This window comes from Hipposideros armiger, unplaced genomic scaffold (genome assembly GCF_001890085.2).
Source record: "Hipposideros armiger isolate ML-2016 unplaced genomic scaffold, ASM189008v1 scaffold_43, whole genome shotgun sequence".
NCBI lineage: Eukaryota > Metazoa > Chordata > Mammalia > Chiroptera > Hipposideridae > Hipposideros > Hipposideros armiger.
This window is the reverse complement of record NW_017731393.1, coordinates 4,136,042-4,161,384: the sequence shown is the minus strand read 5'-3', so window position 1 is coordinate 4,161,384 and position 25,343 is coordinate 4,136,042. Positions and strand designations below refer to the sequence as shown.

General features: G+C 50.5%; 2 protein-coding genes across 4 annotated transcripts in view; one reads left to right on the top strand and one right to left on the bottom strand.

Moving 5' to 3' along the window:
- WARS1 (tryptophanyl-tRNA synthetase 1) overlaps nucleotides 1–1,831 on the bottom strand; it is a 30,539-nt gene extending 28,708 nt beyond the window's left edge. Inside the window, exons 1-2 of the mRNA XM_019639215.1 lie at nucleotides 1,754–1,831; nucleotides 824–1,086 (exon numbers count right to left, since the gene is read on the bottom strand). The gene's annotated coding sequence lies outside the window, so the exon portion shown is untranslated. The remainder of the gene's footprint in view (nucleotides 1–823; nucleotides 1,087–1,753) is intronic.
- A 104-nt stretch (nucleotides 1,832–1,935) lies between these two features.
- The window catches only part of WDR25 (WD repeat domain 25), a 137,258-nt gene continuing 113,850 nt past the window's right edge, over nucleotides 1,936–25,343 (top strand). Inside the window, exons 1-2 of one of the 3 annotated variants that reach the window (XM_019639392.1) lie at nucleotides 1,936–2,005; nucleotides 4,735–5,577. In XM_019639392.1, the coding sequence (XP_019494937.1) occupies nucleotides 4,771–5,577 (807 nt within the window). In that variant the 5' untranslated portion in view covers nucleotides 1,936–2,005; nucleotides 4,735–4,770. Of the gene's footprint in view, nucleotides 2,015–4,730; nucleotides 5,578–25,343 lie in introns of all 3 variants that reach the window. The other 2 variants (XM_019639390.1, XM_019639391.1) reach the window with 2 other exon arrangements.

Sequence of the window (25,343 nt, the reverse complement as noted above, 5' to 3'; positions counted from 1 at the left end):
CACTTTGAAAGGGTCCATTGTTCTGAAGGAACATAACAGGAACGAAACTGGATACAGTTTGGGGTTGAAAAGAATTATGGAACTGTTCAACAGAAGAGCATGACCATGACTTGGGCCATACTAAAATCATCTCACAGATAAGATCAGAATACACCAATTCTTCAAGGGTGCCGTTAAAATAGCCAATTCTGGAGCAGCTAGAAACAACTGAGAAGGTGACCCACGCGTCTGAAAGCCTGGAACACCACCAGGAAGTAGGACACCATCCTTCACATCCTGGCCCCAGAGCCTAGGTGACAATGGCCTTGGACTGTGAAGTTCCCACAGACAAGAGCATGACAAGAAGTTCTTTAACACTGCAAACCTTGGAACAGATTATGTTCACTTTTCCTTTTGTAAACACGGAGAGGAGCGGTTGTTTTACTCTCCAAATAATAAAATGAACAATATCTTAAAAGGCAAAGATGATGTTAGCCTGTATAAAGCCAGGCATAATAAGGTACTTTTGAGCATCGTAATGAGAATGCTGTTTGGGTGTTGGCTATTTAAGGAGGCCTCATTCGTGACAAATACGACAGCCGACATGAAGGTGCTGAAAGTCAAGCTGTGAATCCAATCAGGCAACTGCTCACCCAGTATCTCTACTCCCTAAAGAAGCTGTGAATCCTCTGAACTTTAGGTCAACGGGGTGAAATGAAATGCACAATAGCCCGATCCTGAGAGACAAGCCCTCTTGCCCTGAGCCAAGGTTTCCAACACTTTGGTAAAAGGCTGGTAAAAATACTAATAAGCTCTAAGCCCAACGAAAGATGGCAATACATACCCAGGCGTGGGAGACACTGCAGAGGCTGCGGCAGTCCTGAGAATGCCGGCCGGTGCAGCAGGGGTCTTCTTTTGTAGTGTCCCCTTGCTTCTTTCACTTTCCTTTTCATGAAAGGCTCTTCTCTTTTCTTTCTGTTTGCCTCACCCTTCAGCTTTTTGCAGCAGGGGTTTCTTAGAAATGACCCAGTTTCTCGCAAACAGTTGTGCCTCTTGACTAACCTCCTTGATGAGTCTGTCCAATCAGGGATGGGCTGGGTGGCGGTACTGGGAGACCACAGTAACCTTCTTGAGAATCCAACCCTTGCTGGTCATTGCATCAGCCAACCCATACCCTAGGACGGCCTCCATATAACCTCCCGCCCTCTTCCCGTTTCACACCCTCAGCATCCGTATGAGCAGCTGTTAATGTATAATTGTGGGGGGTGGGAAGGGGGGACTGTAAATTCGCTGCGGCGATTGTGCACCGAGGCGGCGCAGTGCAGTGGAAAGAGCAGGAGCTCTGGGGTCAGACAGACCTGGATTTCAATTCCAACCTGGGCATTTTCTTGTTTCAAGACCTTGGGCAAGTCAGATTACCTCTCTGCTTCATCCTCAGTTTCCTGATCTGTGATATGGGCATAAAGGAGCCTCCTAACTTTACAGTGGGGTAACTAAGTGCGGTACTATAGACAAAGCCCCCAGCACATGGCAGGCACTTGAGGAAAGGGAAGAGGTGGGAGACCATGAAGGGTCGGTGCCGGCGGGAGTGGGAGACAGCTGGGGTCGAGCAGCGCGGTGGCAGCCTCCGCGCCCCTCGAGGTGCCAGAGCCCGGCAAGCAGCGGGTATCCGCCTGAGGAGGATAATCCGGACCCCGGAGTGAAGGCGGCTCCGGGAGGGCCAGGTCATCGGGCGCCGCCCCAACCTCCCTCCCTCCCTCATTCCCTCACTTACCGGCCCATGCGGGCCTGTCAGCACTGCAGGTTCAGCCACTTGAGGGGGTGGGGTAAGGTGGGGTCTCCAGGGCGTCCGTGGAAACGCCGTCCGGCCGGAACAACTTCCGGAAATACTGCCTTCTCATTGGCTGTTCACGAGGGGGCGGGACGGAGGCCACCACTGATTGGTTGGCTGCCCGGGGCGCCGGCGGAACGCGACTAGGAGGCGGAGCGCAGGCCGGACCAGCTCTGGGAGGACCGAGCGCTTCCGGTGCGTGTGGTGAGCGGCGGGCCTGGGGCGGGAGGGGGCTGGCACCCGGCAGCGGCCCGAGCGCTCCGCGCTCCTTTGCGCGGGCGTTTCACTGCCGCTCGCCTGTCCTTCATCTTCGGTTCCTTCCGAACGCGTAGTGCTCCGAACCATCCTCACCTCTCGCTCGTGGCAGCTCGGCTAACTCCTATTCATCCTTCAAACCCCATCTCTGGTCGTATCTTGTTTGTTGCCTTGGTTAGTCTGTGGCCTCTGGACCCGTGTTTGTATTTAATCTCTGTCCACATCTGACCCAACATAAAGCTTGGCACAGAGTGGGTAGTGAGGAAATGTTTGTTGAATGAGAAGACTCTATTTCTTTTACTTTCCCTGTGCCCCCCTTCCACCAGCTGCGGGGGATCAAACAGTGAACAAGACACAAAAAGTCCTGCCCTCGTGTGACTGTCATTGCCACACCCCCTTCCGTAGCCTCATTTCTCGGATGACTTCACCTTCCTTCCAGCTGTACCATTTCCTCTTAGTTTAATCACCCTCCCCTCTTTACATGAAAAAAAAAAATTTAACCCCCTTTTTCCTTAGAAACAAAATGGCAGAAAACACTTTTTTCCCCTCTAAAATTTATGATGGTCCCAGTGACTCCCCGTTTTGCCTGTTTGCTTGAGCCATCCTGGCCCCCTCTCTCACCCATTTGATTAGATTTGTTCGTTCCAGCTCCAGTGCTTCTCACCACCTCTGCTCCCTCACCTGCCGGAGCGTCACCTAGATGTCACCTTCCGCCTTCGGCCTGCCTCGGGCTCCCTATATGAAACTGCAACCCCAAGCTCATCGCCACCCCTACTCTCCTCTCCGTTTTACTGTTCTCCTTAGGCTTTCTCACCAACTGGCATTCCCTGTTTCACTTGATGGTGGTCTGTCCCCACTGGCATGTGAGCATGGTGAGGGCAGGGCATGGTTTACTGTCGCTGTGGTGTTCCTGGTGCCTCGTGTGGTCTTGCCGATTCTCCATCAATGTTTGTCAAATAAGTGAACGAAATGTACACGAAGCAGATACTATCAGGAGCCCTGTCGCCCACCCGCCTTTGTTCATCCAGCCTTTGCTGCCTTGCCCTGTTAGGAATCCCGCTACTCTGATTTTTTTGCCGTGGGCCTCATCTTTAATTCTGGCCGTCAGCCTCTCCTGTGAGTCAGGCACTGGGGGTGGGAGTCCATCCTAGTGGTGTCCTGGTGGTGGGAACCTTTGACAGGAAGTAGTGGGCTGCTGTGCACAGGAGTTGAGGCAGGTGAGATACCTGCTTAGGATGGGCCTCAGGATCAGGCTAAGTATTTAGAGAACAGAAATGCCAAATCATTCACAGTGCTCAGTGCCATTAATTTATAGTTAGTCCATTGTATTAGTTCCATTTGAGATGGCCTGGCTCCTTGTAGATGTTTTATTTAGACGATGGCTTTGCGTGTAGGCTGCAGGTGGGGGTGGGGTTTTGGGAGGAGGCAGATGACCTTAGCTTGTTTGGCAATGGAGCTCTTCAGGTGAATGGCGCCCTTTGGGGGAAAAGGTGTGGAAGGGGTGGGGTGTTTGGTTCCAGGCGACGTGAGGCCCACTGTCTAGGGGAAGAGCTGGGTTTTAGACAGGCTGCCTGGAATGGCTTAACATGTCGCAGAGGGAATCTTCTGGTGCTGGCCTGACCCCACATTCGGGAGGAGGAGCTCAGCATGGTGTTTTCCAGAGGGCACGCTGGGCTTTCTCCAGTTGGTCCTCTCGTAAGCTTTCCGTGCTGCTCCACCATGCCCCCTGCTGTCTGGGATGTGCCTGGCAGCCTTGTTTTCCTCTGGACCATACATGATGTTAACAGCACAGAACTGAACTTCAGACTGAAAATTTCTTTCTAGAAACTAGTTGGCTACAATTTATCATGTATGATGGTTCAGAATTTTCAGGAAGAATTTTTTAGAAAGAGGAAATTCACTGCTGTGCGAGTCTGTGTTAGAAGTGAAACAGGCAGATTTGGATCATACCCTCAGGATTGGTGGTGACGGATGATGCCTCAGGGATCCTGGCCCCATGTTGTGGGTGTGTCTTTCCAGGGGTCTGGCTTCTAGTCCAAATGGGGGTTATTCTTTGCAGAGGGAATAGAAATTAAGGACCCGAGCACTAGGGAGGGCTAAGGTGAGGGTGGCGCACTTTTCCCAGTTGGTGGATTCTGGACGTCTTTCCATCTCAGTGTTTTCAGACCAGCCTCATCCCTGATGATGAGTGTATGATTAATAAACAGGGCCGCAGGCTCTCTTTGTACATCTACCTTTGAAAACATGTGCTAGTGTTGGTGTAGGATACAGTTCTAAAGTGAGATTGTTGCAGTAAAAACTTTATGTGTTTGTATTTGTAATAGATACTCCCCAAATTGACCTTCCAAAAGGCTTCTTCTGTTCAGGCATTGTGTCTGCATTTAGTCAGGTTCTCCTTTATGTCTTTCAGTAAAGCTTTAGTTTTCTTCATATAGGTCTTGCTTGTTATTAGTATTTTTGTTAAATTTATTCCCAGATATTCCATAGTTTTCATTTAAAAAAAAAAAGACATCTTCTGACTAATTATGCCTGGTGTATAGAAAAGCCCTCGTATTTTATGTGTTTATTCTTATGAGATTTCCATCTTAGATTTGCTAGGTGGCATGTTTAGTGGTAAATATTCTCCCATGCACATTTTCTGACACCTGACTTTGTTTGGTCTTAGGTAGTCTGTCCTCGAAGGACATCAAGAAGCTGTGTTTGCAATGGCTTCGTTGGTGGCTTATGATGATTCAGACTCAGAGGCTGAGACTGAGCCCGTGGGAGGTTTTACTGCAGCTGGCCAGATGAAAGACACTTCTGATGTGGTCAGACCTTGTGGGCGGGATTTCCCATCCAGAGTCCTGGACGTGTCGGAAGGTGGAGCACTGCCCACAAAGCACAGTTCTTGTGAAGACCCAGCCGGCCAGCGTCTCCCCCTGGCTCGGCTCTGGAGGAGTGACCCAGGATCTTGCCCCAGCCAGAGGCTGCAGTGGCCCAGGACGGAGCCTGAAGTCACCTGCCCGACAAGCGAGCATCCTCATTCTTCCCTGTGGGCTGGCCACGCTCTGGCTGGCCACATGTCCGTGGCAGCTGCCCGCTTTAAGCAGGTGAAACTCTCCCGGGGAATGCACAACTTCCCCGAGCCATCTTTCTGTGCCCAAACCAAATCTGAAACCCCGGGTCACAATGGCAACTCTCTTCAGAGGAAAAGGCGTGAGGACTGTATTGTACCCTATACCCCCAAAAGACTAAGAGAGCCGCAAGCATTAAGCACAGAGACAGGCAAGAGTAAAGACGTGGGGACGCAGGGTCCCTCTGCAGGGCAGGCCCCGGCCCCTCTCTGTGTGGCCCCCCGAGTGTCCGAGTTTATTCAGCCATATTTGGACACTCAGTATAAAGAAACCGAGATTCCCAGGAAGGTGCTCTTCCACCTAAGAGGCCACAGGGGCCCGGTCAACAGCATTCAGTGGTGTCCAGTCTTTTCCAAGAGCCACATGCTTCTCTCAGCTTCTATGGATAAAACCTTCAAGGTAAGATTTGAGCGGAACTGCTCTTCTCAGGTGCTCTCAAGAATAAGCTGTTGGGTTGTTTTCTTCAAAAAGTGACGTAGGGGGTGGTGACAGGCTGAGCATTTCTTTTTGGGAATCTCTGTACCTCTCTTTGTTGCATTCAGGAGAGGGTCCTGGAGCCACCCTGGATCTGTGGTCCATTTGGGCCCGTGCCTCGCTGTGCTGCCTTGCCCGGGCCACCAGAGGAAGCTAGTGCTTATCCCTGGGGCGCCGAGGCCACCCAGACGTGCTGAAGTCAGGGAGGATGAGGCCACTGAGTGGGAGCCATCAGGGAGCAGAGAGCAGGCCCAGGGCTGAGCCCAGGAACTCAGGGCGTCCTCTGCCAGCTCTGTGCCGGGTGCTGTGCTGGTGCAGGGGGTGCAAAGGTGGATAGACCCGGCCCTTGGCGTCAGGGCGGGCACAGTGTGGTAGGAGCCACAATGAATGAAGAGGCACTCGCAGCCCTGGGCTCAGGCGTGTGAGGACGGGACCCCCAGCAGGACACACGTGCTCTGGGAACCCAGGGGGAGGCACAGCCTCCTGGTCTGGGAGGGCTCAGTGAAGCTGCCTGAAGGAGGAAGGTGCGCTTGGTGAAGGGCGTAGGGAAGGATGGAAGAGCGTTCTTGGCTCTCAGCGTGGGAGGCCTTGAGGGGCCCAGTGGGGGTGAGGGGCCCGAGGCTGGGGAAGTAGGCGGGGACCAGACCAGGGAGGGCCGCAGGTGTCCTGTTGGGGACTCCCAGTTTACACAGAAACTCGTTTTTTCATTGTTATTTATTTATTTTGACTTATACTGAAGTCATGCAAACTGGCAGTAAGCAAGGCCCAGTGTAACAGGTGTGTCACACCTGCCTGTAACCTGCCTGTAACCTGCCCCCAGTCCCTCTGGGCTGTACTCTCTGTCCTTCCTCACTCTCTCGGCCCCTAGCAGAGCCCCGATATGTAGTAGGTACCAAATAAATCAGAGCTCAACAAAAGCTCCCTGGAGAAAAAGAAAATGGCTTTGGAGTAGGAGCGACGTGGCTTTGCATCCGGCTTTGTTGCGTAGTAGCTGGTCAACTGGCCTGATGTCCTCCCTCCGAGTCTGGTGTCTCATCTGTAAAGGGCATCATCATACCTGTGTCATGTGATCATGTGAGAAAACTGCTTAACATAGCCCCTGGCACAGAGCCAGGTATGCCATAGGTGCCCAGTGAATGTCTCTTCCTCCCTCCCTCTTCCTCAGAGCTCTAGAACCAACCTGCCCAGGACATTGTATTTGCAGGTTCTGGTTTGAGCTTTTTCCCTGGGGGGGCATTTTCTGAAATGAAGAAAGGAAGCCCACGTCCAGTGAAGTCTTTGAAATGAGCTAAATCGATGGGCGTCATTGTTAAGTGGCCAATTTGAGTCCTGAAAAAACTTGTCTGTTCTTTTCTGGAAAGGCTAATAGAGCTATGGGGGCACAGTGTTGGGTTCTATCTTCAGTTTGGAGCCCAGGAATCTACATGCTCTTTCTGCAAGATGGGGGTGGGGGAGCTCTCTGAAGTCTGCTCAGGGGCTTTGGGAGTCCCTGCTGTGCATTGTCACAGTCCTGAGGCTTCTAAGCTCTCCTTCCTGAAAGCCTGTGCCCATGGAGGGCCATGTGGGGACCTGTCCCTTTGGTCAGGAGCAGCCTGGTGGGTTTCTGGTGGGCCTGTGTGGGTGATCTGGGTGATCTGGGCTCGGGGTCCGGCTCCATCCCTATCAGCTTCATGACTTTGGGCAAGGCACTTAACCTCTCTGACCTGTTTCCTCCTTGATAAAATAAGCATATGGGACCTATGTTTGGGGCTTCTCAGGTAGGACAGGTACCCATTTGCTGTGTGTCTAGTGCCGGGCACATGGTGGAGTTTTGTGGCGGGTGGTATGGTGACAGGTGGGCCACCTGAGGGGCACTGGCAGCCCCTTTCTGGGACCCCAGAGGAGGCAACAGTTTGGCACTTTGACAGCACAGACTTGGGGAGGAGGCCGGTTTGCGGGGAGGTCTTGAAGGACAGGCTGGGTTGCTGGGGGCAGAGATAGGTGGAGGGATGCAGTGGCGGCAGGTGTGCCCTGCTGGGTGCCCACTGCCCGCCCGCCTGCCACGGGCTTGTCTTGTGATGGTGGGGCAGGCCTGGAGCCCTGTGTGGACTGTTCTGCACCTGGCGTCAGTGAGATGCTCTGTCGGCCTTGCTCGGCTCACTTTCGCCGGGGAGGTTTAGATGTCCTGAGCAGGGAGGTCCCCGTGATAGCTTTCAAACAGAGAGCGTCTGAGTGAAACCCTTGATGGGGGGGCGTTGTTTTTTCGGTCGTGTAGAGGGTATCTGTGGGGTAGATGGGTGTGCTGGGCTCTGTGCACTGGGGATGCAGAGGGGCCTCGCTTCAGGGGACCAGGGAGCAGCCAACTAGCAGTGACACATCACAACCAGAAGAGGGCGCACTTGGCCCAGCCTGGGAAGGTGCTCAGGCCGAGGGATTGTCACTGCTCAGGGTGATTCACTGAGACCAGCGTCCAGTGCTGTTTGCTGTGGGGCTGCCCTGGCAGGACTGGGCTGGACACGGCTTCTGTGCCCGCCCGTCCCGAGGAGGTGGTGTGTCTGCTCTACCTGGGAGCCTCTAGGGAGCTCCGTCCACTGCACTGTCCATCCCTCATGGCAGGCTACAGGGGTAGAGCACGGCTGCCGTAGTGGCTACTGGGGTCAGCATGTCCTGACCCACTTCTTCCTGTGGTGTCTTGAAAATCAGGGTTATAAGCCTTGGATGCAAACAGTTCACCCAGAGTCCTCTCTGTTGTAAGATATTTGCGTTTTCCGTGACAGAGTTATTTGGCAACATGGTTTGGGGCAGACTGATTCTGAGCAACTTTTCTGTGTGGAGAATGTGTGGCAGGGGCTACAGGAGCCTGGACAGGAAGACAGACTGGGGACGGGATGGGGGCGTGGCCAGGAACAGGGAGGAAGCCCTGGCTGAGCCCTGGGGCCTGCTGGGTTCTGAGGTTCACGTGCAGCCTGGCGGGCAGCTGGCAGCCGTGGGCAGGATGGTGTCCTTTCCCCTCCCTGGTGTCAGAGGGTGGACGGCGTGTTAGACCTGAGGGGCCCCGATATGAGACGGAGGGGGCATGGGAGGCGCTATGTGCATCCTGAGTCTGGAGCGGGGCGGGGCCTTGGGTGCAGGCAGGCGCTCTGGCTTGCCGCAGCCCAGTCCCAGAGCAGACGGTGGGTGCGGTGAGCAATGAGCTAGAAGAAGTGGGTACAAGAGGGCACCCCCAACTCTGTGCCTTCTCCCCCAGGATGCCTTTCTCCTTGTCTTTTGGTTGAAGTCTGCCAGAGTGCCTTCTTGCCCCCTCTGTCGGATCAGGAAGCAGGGACGAGCTTGGGGGATGGGGTCACAGAACTTCAGCTGGAATCCTTCCTCTGCCACCGATTGGCTGTGTGATCTGGGGCAAGTTACTTGACTTCTCTGAACCTCAATCAGTATATGTAAAGTGGAGATAATTACACATGCCTTGTTGGGTTTTCATGACAAATAAATGATATTGGATATGAATTACCTAGCATGGTGCCTGGTACATAGTAGGTACTTCCTGTGTGCTCCTGTTGTTGCTTTCCCCAGGAATTTTCTCCCTTCCTAACCTGCGTAGCCATGGAACCATATCTCCTACACCTCGTAGACTTTAAGCTACTTCAGCCTGGGAACTGTGCCAGGCCCATTTCTATATTCTCTGTAACACACGGTTTTGTACATGTTAAGTGATCAATAAAGATTAAAATTTTGGCAGGGGGAGCAGTTTATTTCCAATCTTTGGGAAAGGATTGTCTTCTAAGTGCATAAATCCTACTTGCCACTAGGGGGCACAGTAAGACAGTATAAGCAGCTCACTCAAGCTTCTAGAATGTGGAAGAATCCTTGATTCAAGGTAACATTTACTGAAATAGGATTTTTTTTCCTGATCAGGAGATAAACAACACAATCCGCCTGATTAATCTAAAGAACGTGGAGTGCCAGTTCCTTCCTTTCTTTAAAATGCAGCTTTGGAATTCATAAATTTCAATTGGGCACATTACAGTGGAAAGATACTTATTTTAATATGTTCTAAATGTTCTCTGAGCTGTAAAATATGCTTATATTAGTTTTGAAAAATTTACAGCTAGCGAAATTAAGCAAAATAAAACAATGACTCATAATTCCGCACCGATGCTCTGTTTTCCTTCCCGACAATCCCTTCCTGCCCCCATGCATCTGTTTTTCATAGCTCTGCTCCCAGCACGAATACCCTTTTATGTACTCGTCTCATCTCCCTGTGTCCTCGTTTGGCTCAGAACTTTTGAATACCCACTGCATGTAAAGGTGGCGTTCAGACTTGGAGGCCCTTTTTGAAGGAAGAAGCACAGCCTTGGCCTTGAAGCAAACACAGCCAACCCTCACTGTCCGCCCTGTGTGTGGAGCCCCGCCTGGCGTCGCAGGGATGCCCCAAGGCATGTGGCGTGTTTCTTACTTCCAGGGACCTACAGTCTGGGGGTGAAAACCTGGAGTTCTGAAACGCAGAAGGATGTTCAATGTATGAATTAGGTTTTGTTTATTTGTTTTACAACATGATTTGCGCTAGGTATTCTTTCGATAACAAAGTACCTTAAAATACTTTTAAAAACTTCCTTTTTGATCATGAATGTAATAGATGCTTATTGTGAAAAACTTTGAAGGTGCAGAAAACATGAAGCATGAAGGAGAAAACAGACCCCCAGTCAGCACCTCATTCACACTGGGACCTCCCCAGTCTGGACCGCTACACACCTGTGCATTTACAGAATTGGGCACACACTTTGGATTCTACACCCCTCCCCATATTTTGTACTGTTTGTAAGGGGCATTTTTCTACCTTATTAAAAAACTTTCCCCAAACAGATTTTTATGACTGTCTCAAATCCCAAACTTTGCTATTTCCGTGTTGTTTCTTATCATGTCCTGCTTTCATTTTTAAAATAGTACTGCAGTGAACATGGCTGTATGTAAATGTTGACTTTTTGCTGCGTTTGGTGTAGTTAAGATGGGCCTTAGCTAAAGCCTTTGTGTGGTGCATGGAACCTGAGTAGATTGACAAACCTTTGGTGCCATTGTTATATGAGACTCCTGGGCTCCCTGTTCATAGCCTCTGCTTGGTTGCTGTGTGACTTTCGAAAAATCACTTAGCTTCTCTGGTCCCCTAGTTTTCTCATTGGTAAAATGGGGATAACGGCTACCTCTTGAGGTTATTGCTGTGGAGAAGAAATGGGAAGACCCAGCCTGGTGCCTGTACTTGGAAGAGGCTGATGAAGCATGTTTCAGACCTCCTGGTCCTGTGTTGATTAGTTAAAAATCAATTAGAGAAAAGACAAGTTAGAGTCCTCCACTAAATGTAACTCTTGTTTTTGTGATTCTTTTCATAGTCTGTCTATAGATACGTAGTTTTCAACAGTTTCAGTGTCAGTGTTCCCAAGATAGATACTTTAAAATTTGTACATTTTTTGGGTTGTCTGTACCAAACCATTTATCTGCGCCCTTTTCATAAACTGCACCCTTGGAAGGTACCCATTGGAGAGCTGGGTCCACATCTCCAAACTGATTACATTTAAATGTGATAGAAGGAAGTGATTCGCACAGCCCTTGGCCAGTGCAGCAGGGCTGGGAGGAGCGATTTCACACCTGAGGAGACCCAGGAGAGTGAGGCGGGGGCAGGAGAGATGTGCCCACCTTCCTCTGGCCAGAGTGGCATCAGGCTCAGCTGGGTCCAGGTCCCCTTCCCATGTGCGTCTGAGGAAAAGGACTTTGTTCTGGAGGCTGACGACCCAAATTGGGGTTTCCCTGTGCTGCTTGCCAGCTCTGTGACCTCTGACTGGGGGGCCAGGATGGAGCGAGCTGACTGTCCCCAAGTGCTTACCACTTACTCGGCATAGTTCTAGGTACTTCATCTCGTCTTCGCAACAGGCCTAAGAGGCGAGGGCTGTCCTCATTTCCACTGTACAGATGAGGAAGTTGAGGCACAGAGAGGTTAAGGATTTGCTTGCCGTCACACAGCTGGTAAATGGTACAGGCAGGATGGGAAGCTGCCCGCCAGACTATATAGCCTGAGCCAAAAGCTAAAAACCCCACTCTGCTCTTCTGCCTCTGAGAATAATGGGTGGGAAAGCATGTCCGCTTGTCCCATGGTGCCCCAGCTTTGTCCCAGCCTTAAAACCCTCGTGGTTCTGTTAAGGGGCAGAGGAGAGGGGTGATTTCTGTGGTGGTTTCGCTTTGCATTTTTATGTGTTACAGGGTCCCGTCGATTTATCATTGTTAGCATCTTCTGATTGTATTAGGGTATCTTAGATGTGCTTTGTAGCAAGTCATATATCTCAGATTCAAAGAAAAGGAATTTATGGATTCAAGTGAGGGTTTATTTCAGTTTTGAAAGAATTATTTTTGATGGATTTTGCAGAATGAGATGGAGAAATGATTTGATGTGTAGAGTGAGGAGTCGTGGAGCATTATGCACATGATCGGCAATTTATTCCAAGCACGAGGCAAATCTGTTGGAAATGAGACACACAGCTGGGGAGGAGGGCTGGGTTGTGGTGGGCGTCGGCGTTTGGGGGTGATTAACAGTGCATCAAGGGTAATTAGGTGAAGGCGAGGACAGAGTGGGCGGTACATGCGTGCCTGCCTGCCTGCATGCCTGCCTGCGCAGAGATCAGGTGGTTCCATCTTCATTTGACGGAGGCCCAGAGAGGGGAAGACACTTGCCCGAAGGTGCACAGTGAGGTTGGGTGGCTGTGTGCAGCTGGGACCTCGTGTAGTGGGGCTTTCCTCTCTGGACATTGTGTTTGCCCCTCTCTCTTCCTGCCCTTTCAGTGTTTTCCTTCCGGGAAAGTTTTGCACCGTCATCTCATTTGTCCCGGGGTTGGTTGGGAGTGAGGGCTTCAGGCTGTCCGATAGATGCCGAGTCTCTGGGAAGAGCTGTGAGATCTGAGCTGGAACCTTCTTTTCGTAGAAAGTGACATTTTTTTGACACTCCTCTCCCTCATATGAAAACTGCGACGTTCCCATGCCTGTTCCCATTTGCTGCCAGAGGGCCTTGCAAGCTTGCGCCTTCCAGAAAAACCTTGGGTTGAAGGAAGAATAAGCAAAGGAAAGTGTGGCAGAACCCAAGATGTGTTTTCTGCTCTTTGAAAACTTCATTTCATTGGACAGTTCTGTGTACCCAGGGCAGGGCAGTATCCTGGGGGTGGGGGGAGCAGCGCCCTGGGAAGCGAAGGTGCAGACTCTGTCCTCGGGAACCGGCCTCATCCAGTCTCATCCCTTGTCATTAAAGGAAGAATAGAGCAATTTGGGAAAATGCTTTTAATGTAATTGAAAAATGCAGATTGCAAAATTGGCACACTTAGGAGTTGAGCTAGTCTAGTAAATTATTTCTTGCTGCTTTTAAGACTGGACACAGAAGACTCTTAAAGGTGCCATTTAATGCCCAGTGATGGCTTTGTCCTTCTTTTTAAAAAGTGAGTTTTTTAATTTAACTCTTTCATGAAAGTGGTAAAACGTTGGGAAAAAAGCAAAAAAGAAATGGCAGAACTTAAAAATGTAGCCACAGACTCTCCCTCCGCTTGAGCATAATGACCGTGAACCTTTTCCAAGCAGCATTTCCTTCCAGTCTTTTTTTCCCAGGTGCATCAACTGGTTTTAATCAGACCACAGGTACTTTGTTTTTGTAACCAGCTTTTTAAAATTATATGATGGTCATTTCCCCTGCAAATCAATAGTATATTTACCCCTTAAAAGAAGGGCTGGGTAAGTCACTTCAGCTTCAGCCTTTTCTCGTAGCTTCTGCTGTCTCTAGTCAGGCACCTCTCCCTGACGGACGCTATGGGACACTAGCACAGACCCCATGTATGGGCGAGTGGCGCTCCGTGCAGGGACCAGAGCCCTGAGGTGCAGCCAGGAGGCACCTGTGCGTGAGTCCCATGGGGTCAGCCCTGGATCCTCGAGAGCCTGCCTTCACATAGCCTTTGTCCAGCAAGCTCCTGTGGTTTCTTTACTGGACAAGATAAAAGAGAACATGATGGGGGCCAGCCGAGTGGCTCAGTTGGTTAAAAGTTGGCTTAAGAGCGTGACCTCTGAGCAACAGGGCTGCCGGTTCGATTCCCACATGGGCCAGTGATGCTGCACTTGAGCTGAACTGTCGCTGAGCTGCCAACAGGTGGCAGGATGGCTCAGGTGGTGTAACAACGAGACTGCCTGTTCAATGGTGGCTATGCCCACCCTCAACTAAGACTGAACTCAGCACTTTGAGCAGAGCTGCCGCCCGGATGGCTCAGTGGATAGAGTGTGCGCGCTTAACAACAAGACTGCTGGTTCGACTCACGCATGGGATGGTGGCTATGTCCACCAGCAACTAAGACTGAACTCGGCACCTTGAGCTTAGAGGCCACGAGCTGCCGACGGGCAGCCAGATGGCGACTGGTGCGCTCCACAACAAAGATTGAAGAACAACAACTTGGCTGGTCTCCTTCCCCAATTCCCCAACACTGTTCCCCTCCCCCAATTCTCCAATAAAAAATTAAAAACAGGGCCGGCCGAATGGCTCAGTTGGTTAAGAGCTCGCTCAAGAGTTTGAGCTCTGAGCAACAGCGGTTCGAGGCCAGCCCGAGCTGAGCAGCCGCTAAGCTGCCAATAGGTAGCAGGATGGCTCAGCTAAAAAAAAAAAAAAAATTAAAAACAAAAAAAGAGAGAATGATGCCTCACCCCCTCACGGAATACTGCAACCCCCACAAAGTCTCAGAAACCTGGCACCGAAGCCCCGAACTCTGCTTTGCCCGGGGTCCTGGAGCTGCCTCCAGGCCCGTCTTCCGTTGCCAGGAGGGAGGCACCTGGGACCTGGGCCCTCCCAGGAACAGGGGCCACAGAGATGGGCGGCACCTGGGGCTGCTGCAGGTTGAGAGCTTTGACTTCAGGACTCTGATTAGTTGGATGGGCTGGGTGTCCCTGGATTGAGTTTTTAATTTTATTTTTTTTCTCTTATCTCTAGTTTTCTGTCTCTTTGCCTTTATGTTTTATTTTTTTCTGGGAAATTTCCTGCATTTGATCTTTGAATCTTTAACCCCCGCCCCCTTTGGATTTTTGTATTTCTATTATAAACTTTTTTACTAAAGTATAACATATTCAGAAAAATGTTGTTCTATCCTTTTTTTTTTTTTTAAGATTTTTATTGGGGAATTGGGAGGAAAGGGAACGGACAAGTTGTTGTTGTTTTGTTCTTCAGTCTAGTTGTGGAGGACATTGCTTGACTGGCCCAAGTTGGCACCATCATTGCGCTCCTCCCAGGCGAGGCAGATCAGTCGCCGGCTTCTGGATGGCCGCTCACTGCGGCTGCTGGCCGCTCACTCTGGCTGCTGGCTACACATGGTAGCCCATAGCAACCCACTGCCGCAGGGGCTGCAGCATATGCCGTCGCCTCACGGCAGCCCAGCTCCAGGTTGAGCTGTTGTTCAGCAACTTAGCTGTAGAGGGCAGTGTCACTGGCCCTCATAGGTGAGATCCGAACCGAGGTCCTCTGGCGTCCCAAGCCAGCTCTTAACCGTCGCGCCACTCGGCCGGCCCTATCCTATTTTAACATTCCAAGAGCTGTTTCTTGTTTTCTGAATGTTCCTTTTTCTAATATAGTATATTATTTTTTATTGCATATTTGTCAAGTCTTCGCTTAGCTCTCTGAGTTCTTCGAAAGTTTTCCTGTGTTTTCTCACGTGTTTCTCTTTTCATCTCGTTTTGTCCTTTTGTTTTGGTGTCTGGGTTTCATGTTAGAGATTTGCTCCTGCGCATTCCGATTCAGGAGGGAGACCTGAAAAAGCGGATCTGACCAGAGGCTCTGTGTGCGCGTGTGTGCGCTCATGTGTGGATGGGGTTTGTCCACAGTGAGGCTGTGTAGGGTGATGAGCAGCAAGCTGGTGCTTGGCACAGGACCCCGAGTGTGAAAGACTCTAGGGCAGCGCTTCTCAACCTTCCTCATGCCGCGACCCCCTAATACAGTTCCTCATGTTGTGGTGACGCCCAACCATACAATTATTTTCGTTGCTACTCTATAACTGTAATTTTGCTACTGTTATGAATCGTCATGTAAATATCTTTTTGTTTTCCGATGGTCTTAGGCGACCCCTGTGAAAGGGTCGTTCGAGAACCGCTGCTCTAGGTGTTTCCTCGTGGCCTCTCCACCCCCGTGGGCTAGGGCTCAGCTGGCTGCCTGTGTTCTGGCCTGTGCGCAGAGGACGAGGCCTGGGGTGTGTTTCGTGTGCAAGCCTCGCCCTGGGTCCTGGTTCTCGCCCCAGCTGATCCCCCCTGCCGTCCTGTGTACGCCGTTTCCTCTCAGTGCACACGCCTGCTTCATTGTTTCTCGTGGCTGCGTACCCTCCCATTTATGTCACACACCATCAGTTATGTGCAAATGTGACTGCGTCTTCTTATCCTCGGCAGCGGTAGAATGATGACTTTTTTGAACGTTTGCTAATCTAATGGCATCTTGTTTGAGAGCCAGATGAGTTCATTTACTTGCGGCTGTTTTAGAACCTGGCTCCGCACCTTGTTAATACCAAATAGGTGTCCGTGGTCACGGTTCTCTTCCATTAATCTGTAGCCTTCTCTGGGCAATTTACATACTAACAATATTGACCCCGCCTCGAACACGCCCCCGCCCATGTGTATCGCATTAATTAATTAATTAATTAATTTATTTATTTTATTATACAGAGAAAACCTAACCTTTTTTTGTGGTCAGGTCTATGAACCTTTCCCTTTGTAACTAATTTAGAGATGGCATGCCTTCCCCCATCCTGAGATCTGATAAATAGTCACCTATATTTGACCTTCATCTAGCAGTGATTAGCTTGAGCCAGTTTCAATTCTCCTCATCTCTTCCAGGCTTTTGGGGGGCCCGGGGGCTGGCGTGCACCTGTGATGAATGTGTGCTCCGTGCCAGGCATCGATCTGCGGAGGCGGGAGCCGCCTGCTTCATGATGCCCCCCACGCTGACGCTGGCTGCTAATGATTTCAAACGGCCTTCCTCCTGTCCCGCATATTCCACAGGGCTCGGGTGAGCCACGGCTACCCAAACGTTTCCTCAACACAGAAATGTTGTTTTTGACCCTAAAAGAAATACACGTACGCGGTGGAAAAAACAGGAAGGCATTAAGAAAACAAGTGCCCATCGTCTCTCCACCCAGAGGCAATGACTATAGACTTCTTGGTATATTTCCATCCAGTCTTTTTTTAAAAAATTCAACATATTTGAGTTCCAACCATACATATAATTTTAAATCTTCTCTCCCCCCACCCCCGCCCCCAACTACAGCAGCAGCTTTTAATGCTGTAATTTACTGCAGTGGTTTTCAGTGTGGTCTGCAAAACCCTGGGGGTCCTCAAGACTCTTTCATAAGGTCTGTGGGGTGAAAATTATTTTCCTAATAGTACCTAGAAGTTATTTGCCCTTTTCACTCTCATTTTCTCATGAGTGTACATCGAGTTTTCCAGAGGCTATGGGAAGTGTGCTGTTGCAAAAGATTAAATACAGAAACAGCTATGAGAACCCAGCTGTCTTGTATTAAGCCAGCCATTTAAAAAATGGCAAAAATGTAAACAATGCCTTCTCACGAATTTTTCTGTCTTGGAAAACATACTTATTTTTCATCAGAAATGTTATTTATGTTAACATATAATGGGTTCATAATGTTACTTTTACATAAATTGTTACTTTTACGTAAATTAATATTTTAAGTGCCTCTGGTTTAATTTCTAATATGCTAAATGTGGATAGATACAACCTACATAAATAGCAGCTCTCTGGAGTCCTCACTGAAGTTAGTGTGAAAAGGACTAAAAGGTTTGAGAGCCACGGTTTTATTTACATCTGTAATTTTGGGGGGATGTATGTATTGGTAAAAACAGTGTCACACCCCGGCTCTGGTAGACGTGTGTAGGTTCAGCCCCAGCTGTTGTCACTAGCTCCTCTTGTTTGGTTCGATTTCCAAACTGTGTGACCAGACCATGATCCTGGAGGGGCCAGGGCTCCCTCGGTCCCTCTACCACATCTCCCTGCCTTCCCTCTGCCCTTTGTGAAGATGATTTTATAGCATTACACAACGATGGCAAAAAAAAAAAAAAATCTCCCAATTCCAACGTACACTAAAATTATGATTATCCTTTTAACACCTTCCCATCAATTTCTGGTCCATATGGGCTTGTGTTTTTCGCAGAGTGCACACACAATTTCACAGCCTGCTTTTCCCACTTAACATTCTCGCCCAGCCTCCTCTGCTGCAGCGCCACCAAACCGCCTCTGCGTCTTTGGAGGGCCGTCAATTTTCACTGGTTCCATGATGCTCTATCGAGTTGATTAACTGTAATTTACTTAGCCATCCTCGGACACTTAGGTGGTTTCTAATTTTTGCTATTATAGATAATGCTGAAGTGGTTATCTTCATGCATGAAACCCTTTTCTGTTGGATTATTTCTTTCAGATTGATTCCTAGAAGCGGGAACTGCTGGGTCAAAGGGCTGTACATTTTCATGGGTCCAGATACATCTCCTGTCAGATTGCTTTCTGAAAGGATTATACCAATTTGTCCTGCCACGGCAAAGCCTGCATAATAACCAACTATTTTGCTTAACTATCATGCCTGGAATTTTCCCTTGGAGCCCCCAGGGGGCAAAGGCCCTTATCTAAGTAAATGTGACCTATAATTATTTAGACTAACACCAAAATTGCTTTCAGAACATTTTTAACCTGCTGGGTTTAGAATTCTAATTCACATACATGCTAGCATTAAAAGTCTCACAAGCAGTAATTTCTCTTTCCTACTCACAGTGTGTTTACACAGCCCCGGACAACTGGAGGGAAAAATGAAGAGCTTTTATAAACAGAAGTGGTCTCTTTCTGAACTGCTTGGAGTGTTATTTTGAAAGGTACAAAAACACAAATTAAAACACATTTTCATGTAACCTTTGGTTGGAAAAGTTGTTTGTTTTCGTCCTGGTCCCTTTTCATGTTCTTATCTCTTGTTCAAGTGTGTTCTGAAATGTCCTGGTTCCTTGGAGACTTGCCATGGTGCTGTCAGTTGGTGAAGGGGACAGGCCGGGTTGGGAGGGCAGGACGGCTGACTCAGGTGCTGGCAGGGCCGTGCTGGGGAAGAGGGCTGAGACGCAGCCTGGTTTGCTCCTAGGGCAGAAACCGCAGGGGGAAGAGGTCAGCACAGTGTGAGGAAGAACTTCCTAGTACTCAGAACTGGTCAACTTAGGGAGTGGATTCCTTGGAAAGAGGGCAAGGATGGGAGGGTTGGAGCCTGGGCTGGGAAGCGGATGAAGCATCACTCCGAGGCTCCTTCTGGAATGGCGTGTGCCGTGGCCAGGGCCCACAGCGGCTGTGTGCTGCCCTGGAGAGAGCCCCGAGCTTGGCCCTGAGGTCTGGCATCCCTACCCCCCCGGCCCCCGAGCCTGGCACGGTGCTCGGCACACGGCGAGTGTCAGAATGAGCATCCTGATTTCTCTGGGCATCCGCCTTCCCGTCTGTGAAATAATTACCTCACAGGGCTGTAAGGATCAGACGAGCTTAGATATGTGAGGCCACTTTGTAAACTAGAAAGCCCTAACAAATGGAAGGTATTATCGGGAACGTCAAGCCGGGGTTTGTTCTGTAATTGCCTCCTAAGCCGCGTCCTTAAGCACAGGAGCCTTGCAATCCAATTTGCCTCCAGTCGCCTTGATTCGTTGAACAAATAATCCCGTGTGCACCCATGGCCGCCAGCAGGCCTCTCAAGGAACTCCTGCTCTTCTAGACGCCGCTTCCTATTTTCCGGCTCAGCAGCGTGACCTCGGCGGCTGGCGGTTGAGGTGGTGGCCTCGGGCACAGCTTAGCTCATGAACCAGGCCTTCTGGACTTGCTGCTATGTGGCCAGTGAATTCCTTGGGCCTCGTGTCAGGCTCTGCCTGTGGTGTGAGCAGCCAGGGCCCCAGAGAAGGACCAGGTGCCAAAGACGGCGTGAGACCGACGGCCCTTGGAGTCCGTGTCGGAAGACCTGGTCTCTCTACTTCTTCGTTTGGTCATCCGTTGGCCCAGCCACCGGTTAAATGCTGACTCTGTACAGTCCCTGGGCTCAGAGGGTACCAGACAGACTCTTGCTGGCATAAAAGCTAATAGGGGACAGGCATCAAAACAGACTACAGAGTGACAGTGTGACAGACCCCTCACCGGCCACCTGTGTTGGGGACAGGACTACAGAGGGTCTATCGAGGGGAGGGGAGGTGGCAGGACAGGCTTCAGGAAGGGGAAGGTTGAGATGGGCTTTGGAAGATGAGACGAGCAGCCACGTGGGTGGGGAGGAGTGCTGTGTGCTGTGCTGGCCGCCCCGCTGCAGGGAGGGCAGAGTGAGGGCCGGTCTGGGGCCCTTGGTGTTGGGCCCAGCGAGGCGAGCCAGATGGGGCCTGGTGTGGGCTCTAGGCCTGGATAGTCAACCACACGAGGCCGGCTGTCGCTTCCTGTGCTTGAACTGCGTCAGGCACCATACCGGGGTGTCACATCTCATTTACCCACAGCTGGGGCACAGGGCAATCCGCCCAGCTCAGGAGTCCTGCTGCGGGGCCCTGCTCCGGCCCCAGCGCCTTGTAACTGTGTGGCTCTGGCTAAGTTATAGAACATTTGGGACCTTAGTTTCCCCGTCAGTAAAGTAGGGATAATAATAGCGTCCACCTCAGTCTTCTGAGGATTAAACAAGAAAACCCAGGGAAAACTCTCGGGAGAGTACCAGGCATTTAGCGAGCATACTATAATGTAAGCTGGCAGCATCAGTGGCCTTGTGCCCATTTCACAGGTGAGAAAACTGAGGACCAGGGAGGGGCGTTGAAGGTCACGGAGCTCCTGAGCAGAGCTGGTGTTTGAACTCACCCCTTTCTGCCTCTGCATTCTGGGTGTGTTCTGTGTCTCCTGCCTGTTTGGGAACTCCAGAAAGTACTCATGAGTGTGGGCAAGGCCCTTAATCTTTTTGGATCTTAATTAGTTCATCTATAAAATGGGAAGAACGCTCATGTGAGTTCCATGATGGCAGAGAATTTATTTTCTTCCCTTGTAGTTCCAGTTCCTGGAGGAGAGATGAACACATAGTAGGTGCTTAAAAAACACCTGTGAATGAATGAATGATACCTGCTCTGTCTACCTACTCTGTGGGCCTCCTTGAATCTCAGGGGTATGGAGAATCTTGGGGGGTGGTTTTGTCCACATGCCTGGACCCCTGCCCCCTACCTGGAAGTGTCCGTGTGGGGGGGCCCGGTTCTGGAAAGGGCTTGGAAGACAGAGCCAGGAGCTAAATTGAAGCCACTGTTGTTCTCTGTCTGCTGAAATGTTTGTGTTTACACTCTCTGGTAATGGTCTCAGCCGATGCGTGCAGCTTGTGCGTTTGTTTACTTATTATTTATTTATAAGTCATAAATCCAGAAAGGATTTGAGGAGGCTCACAATAAAAGATACGAATACAGTAAAGCTGTGAAAACAAAGCAGACCATGTAAAGCCACCCTGAAAGGAGAGGAGGGCATGTAAATCAAGCTCGGAGCCGACCAGCACCAGCGTCACAGCGCTGCGTGTTCTCACAGCCCCAGGGCAGGGCTGAGGGGATACCCACTTCTGGCGGCCTGAGCGAAGCCAACACGCGTGGGCTGGCATGGGATGTGGGCTGGCAGAATGGCAGGGCTCAGAGGAAAGGCACTTTCTTCCAGGGCCATGTCCTGGCTGCCCTGATGAGACAGAGGGTCAGAGCGGGGGCCGGGGGCCACTTCTGCAGAGGTCAGCCTAAGGAGTTCATGTGCTCTCCCCGGCGCGGGGGTGCGGCAGGACCAAGGGCCCCTGAGCCAGACTGCCAGGGCTCTTACTCACTTTTCTGCACCTCAGTTTCTCTCCTGCCAAGTGGTGACAATAATACTTGCCCAGCTCAAAGAACCATTGTGAGGATTAAATGGTGCTGGTGTTTGGCCAGGACCTGGCACTTGGAAGTGCAATTGTGAACCTGACCTGTGTGGGCTGTGATTCCCGTGGTGAATGTCATCCTGGCCAGACCGCTCAGGCCCTTCACTCAGGCCCCCAGTGGAGGAGGTGTCGCCGGAGGGGGTGGCAGAGTGGGGTGCCCCCACATGCCCTCAGCGCTGTCCATTCTGACACTGTCCACACGAGCGTGGCCTGTCATTATTGCTTAAAAACACTTACAGAGTTCGAAGCGAAGGGAACATACTTTTTAATTATTTCCCTGCTTGTCTCCAGCAGTACTGTTGTCAAGGAAACCAAAACCTTTGAAAAGCTTTTCAGCCTCCCGGCCGGGAGAGGATACTTGTGCAGCGCTTATGTTGTCTGTGGAAATGGACCTGTCGTCCTGTAACAGAGTCTCTTGCTTTTAAAAGGGCCTCTGCTTCCTTCACTGCTTACAGCTAGAATCTTCTTGACCTTTTAAAAGAAGATGGAAGGCTGTTACTAGTATTTTCTCTTTTAGAAGCATTGACTGCCTTCTTGGCTCATAGTATGTAATTCACTCAGCATGTGTCGCAAGATTTGGGTGCTAGGGATGGAAGTGGGCTACAGAGATGAATAGGGTGTCCTAGCTTTCCTTGAAAGACGCCTGGCCTCTGTGGGAAAAAGAAACAAGCAGACAGATGATAAGTGCTCTGGTGGGGTGGAGGGTAAAATGCGGTGGGGCACACCAGACAGCCCTGGGGAGGGGCGGTGTCCGTGAGAGTCGCTGGGGTCTCAGAGGCGGGGTGAAAATTCTTCAGCAGCAACGGCATGGAAGACCATTCTGGGCAGAGGGAATAGACTATGCGAAGGCTAGAGTAGGCGTGGAGTAGCGTGTGGACTGCAAGGCTGTTGGGTGAGGCGGATGGGTTGGACGCATAGAGCGAGTCTAGAGAGAGGCTGCCTGGGGAAGATGTGTGAGGCAGGAAATCAGGAGTGTGGAGTGTGAAGAGGCTGTGAAGGCACGTTCTTCAAAGTGCTTCCATTTCCGGTGGACAGAGCCTTGCTCCTTGATGTGTGGAGGCACGTCACTCCATATATCCCAGTTTCCGAGGGAAGGGACGCTGCTAACACGTTTTGAGTTTAATAATTCACTTTTGCTGCAAGGAGTCCAGCTTTCACTGTAACGTTTCAGCCAGCATCCCAATAAAACTTTATGATAGTTAAACCCTATCAAGGGCATTGGTTTTATTTTTATTTATTTATTTTTTTTAAAGATTTTTATTGGGGAATTAGGGGGATAGGAACAGTGCTGGGGAATTGGGGTAAGGGGAGCAGACAAGTTGCTGTCGTTTTGTTCTTCAATCTAGTTGTGGAGGATGTCGCTTCACTGGCCCAAGTTGGCACCATCATCGCGCTCTTCTCTGGCGAGGCAGATCAGTCGCCGGCTTCTGGACGACTGCTCACTGCAGCTGCTGGCCACTCACGCTGGCTGCTGGCTACACACGGTAGCCCATGGCAACCCACTGCCACAGGTGCTGCAGCCCACGCCGTCGCCGGCGACTCACGGCAGCCCAGCTCCAGGTTGAGCTGTTGTTCAGCATCTTAGCTGTAGAGGGCAGTGTCACTGGCCCTCATATGTGGGATCCGAACCGGGGCCCTCTGGCATCCCAAGCGAGTTCTTAACCGTCGCGCCACTCGGCCGGCCCAAGGGCATTGGTTTTATATGAAAAAGATAAATCATGGTTTAGAAAAACAGGAGTCGTATTTTTAAATGGCCCTTGTTCTTTTTTTTAACTTTAAAAAATGATTTTAGATTAATAGAAGAGTTGTAGAAGTAATCTGACAGTTCCTATATACCTGTCATCCAGCTTCCCTCATGCTAACATCTTCTATAACCCTGGCGCATTTGTCAAAACGAAGAAATTAATATCCGTGCAACTGTTAACTAAACTATAGACTTTGTTTGGATTTCACTGGTTTCTCTACTCATGCCCCTTTTCTGTTTCAGGATCCAATGCAGCATCCCACGTCGTATTTGGAACGCTTGTTATTTTTGTTAATGGTTTTTTTCTTTGGGGGCGTGGACTTCATCTTGTCCCGGCCACTTATTCCTAGTTCCCTGTGCTGAGTCACCCCCACCCTGCCACGGTCCCTGTCTGGTGTCCCATGTCAGGTGCCTAGAGCTCAGACTGGACACCTTTGGGTTTTCCAAACCTGTTTCCTCGTTGCCTCATGTCCATGACCCACAGAAGGTTTGATATTAATGCGGCTGAACAGAGCTCACTTATCGAGGCCAATTGTTCCTCCTTTTAATGATTGCCATTTAGTGATAACAGGTCTTCCATCCCTTTTTTCTTTCTTTTTTCCTTCTGGACTGAACCCAGCCAGACCTTTGGGCTAATGTTGACGTCTGTGAGAGTTTCAAGATAGAATCTCTCACCACGTTGACGTTTTTACACAGCTTTTCTGGGGTTTATCGGATAATTGAGTGTGTCTTGAGGCAGTCACTGAGAGTTAAAACGTGTTACATTTCATGAGTGGAAACTAGAACGTTCTTTGCATACAGATAGAAGAAGCACATCTATAGGTGATTTCCCCTGACTAGAAGTTTCTGCTTATGATGTTTCCTCCCCTTGCCTTCCCTTCCTTCTCTCTCACCTCTCCCCTTCATTTCCTCTTTCTCTCATCCTTTCTTTCCTGTCTTTTTCTTTACTTTTTTCATCCTGCTTTCCTCCAGCCTCTTGCCACATCCTGTCCCCAGCTGACTCCTTTGCTTTTCCTTCTTTCCATCCCCCGTTCTCCCTCTCTCTCTCCCTATCCAGTTCCAATCCCCTTCTTCCATCCTTTCTCTGTGACAGGCCAGTGAAGCTGTTGCCACGGAAACAGAAGCCCAGCAGACGCGCGCTTTCCGGATGCTTCTAACAATGATGACGCAGATAATGTTGAGTTCTAGAATCAGCTAAGCCCTGGCCTGTGGCCTCCTGAGCCTCTTCATTTTCCAAAGGCCAGACCAGTGCCGCAGCTCATAATTCTGTTCAGTAGATGGTCATTTTTTATGTGGAAACTTCAGAATTTGAGTAACCCACTTTCCTGTTGCTGCGGAAGACTGACTGTAACCCGTGGGAAAAGTACTCAGCAGACTTTACTTATATTAACGAAGGGAAAACTCCCGATGAAAGGCCCTGGTGCCACAGGTTCTGAGAGTAACTCAAGTTGCACGTGGGAGGTGGGCTCTACAATTAGTTGAATTCCTGGCATGGATGATGGATGGCTTTTGAAGGCTGTTAGGGGGAAAGAGAAATATAGTTGGGGTCCTGAAAGATCTTCAGATACTTAGTTTCACTCAACAAATGTTCCCTGAGGAGGTGCCGGTTCCCAGACAGGTGCGTCTCCCCTGGAGGAGACCAGATAGAGTGACAGGGCTGGTGGGTGTGCACGTGCGTGTGCGTTGGTGTGTGTGCTGGGTGCATGTGCGTGCACACACACTTCGCTGAAAGGGAACGTTCCTTGATATTGTCATAGGTATCCAGTGAGTCCAGCGTGTCGGTTCTGTGGAGCCACCCGGGTGCCTGCGCATCAGTAGGTGTCGCGGTCCCCTCCGAGCGCGCTTGGCCCGGGGCCTCTGTGCGGCTGGTTCGGAGTGGGACAGCACTGCGCCTTCCGTCTGCTGGGGGCTGACTGAGGCCCAGCTTGCTGGCTTTAGCCAGGACCTGGTGCTTTGCCATTCAGCCAACACCAGCCAGAGCCCAGCAGGGAAGTGTTAGTTCATGG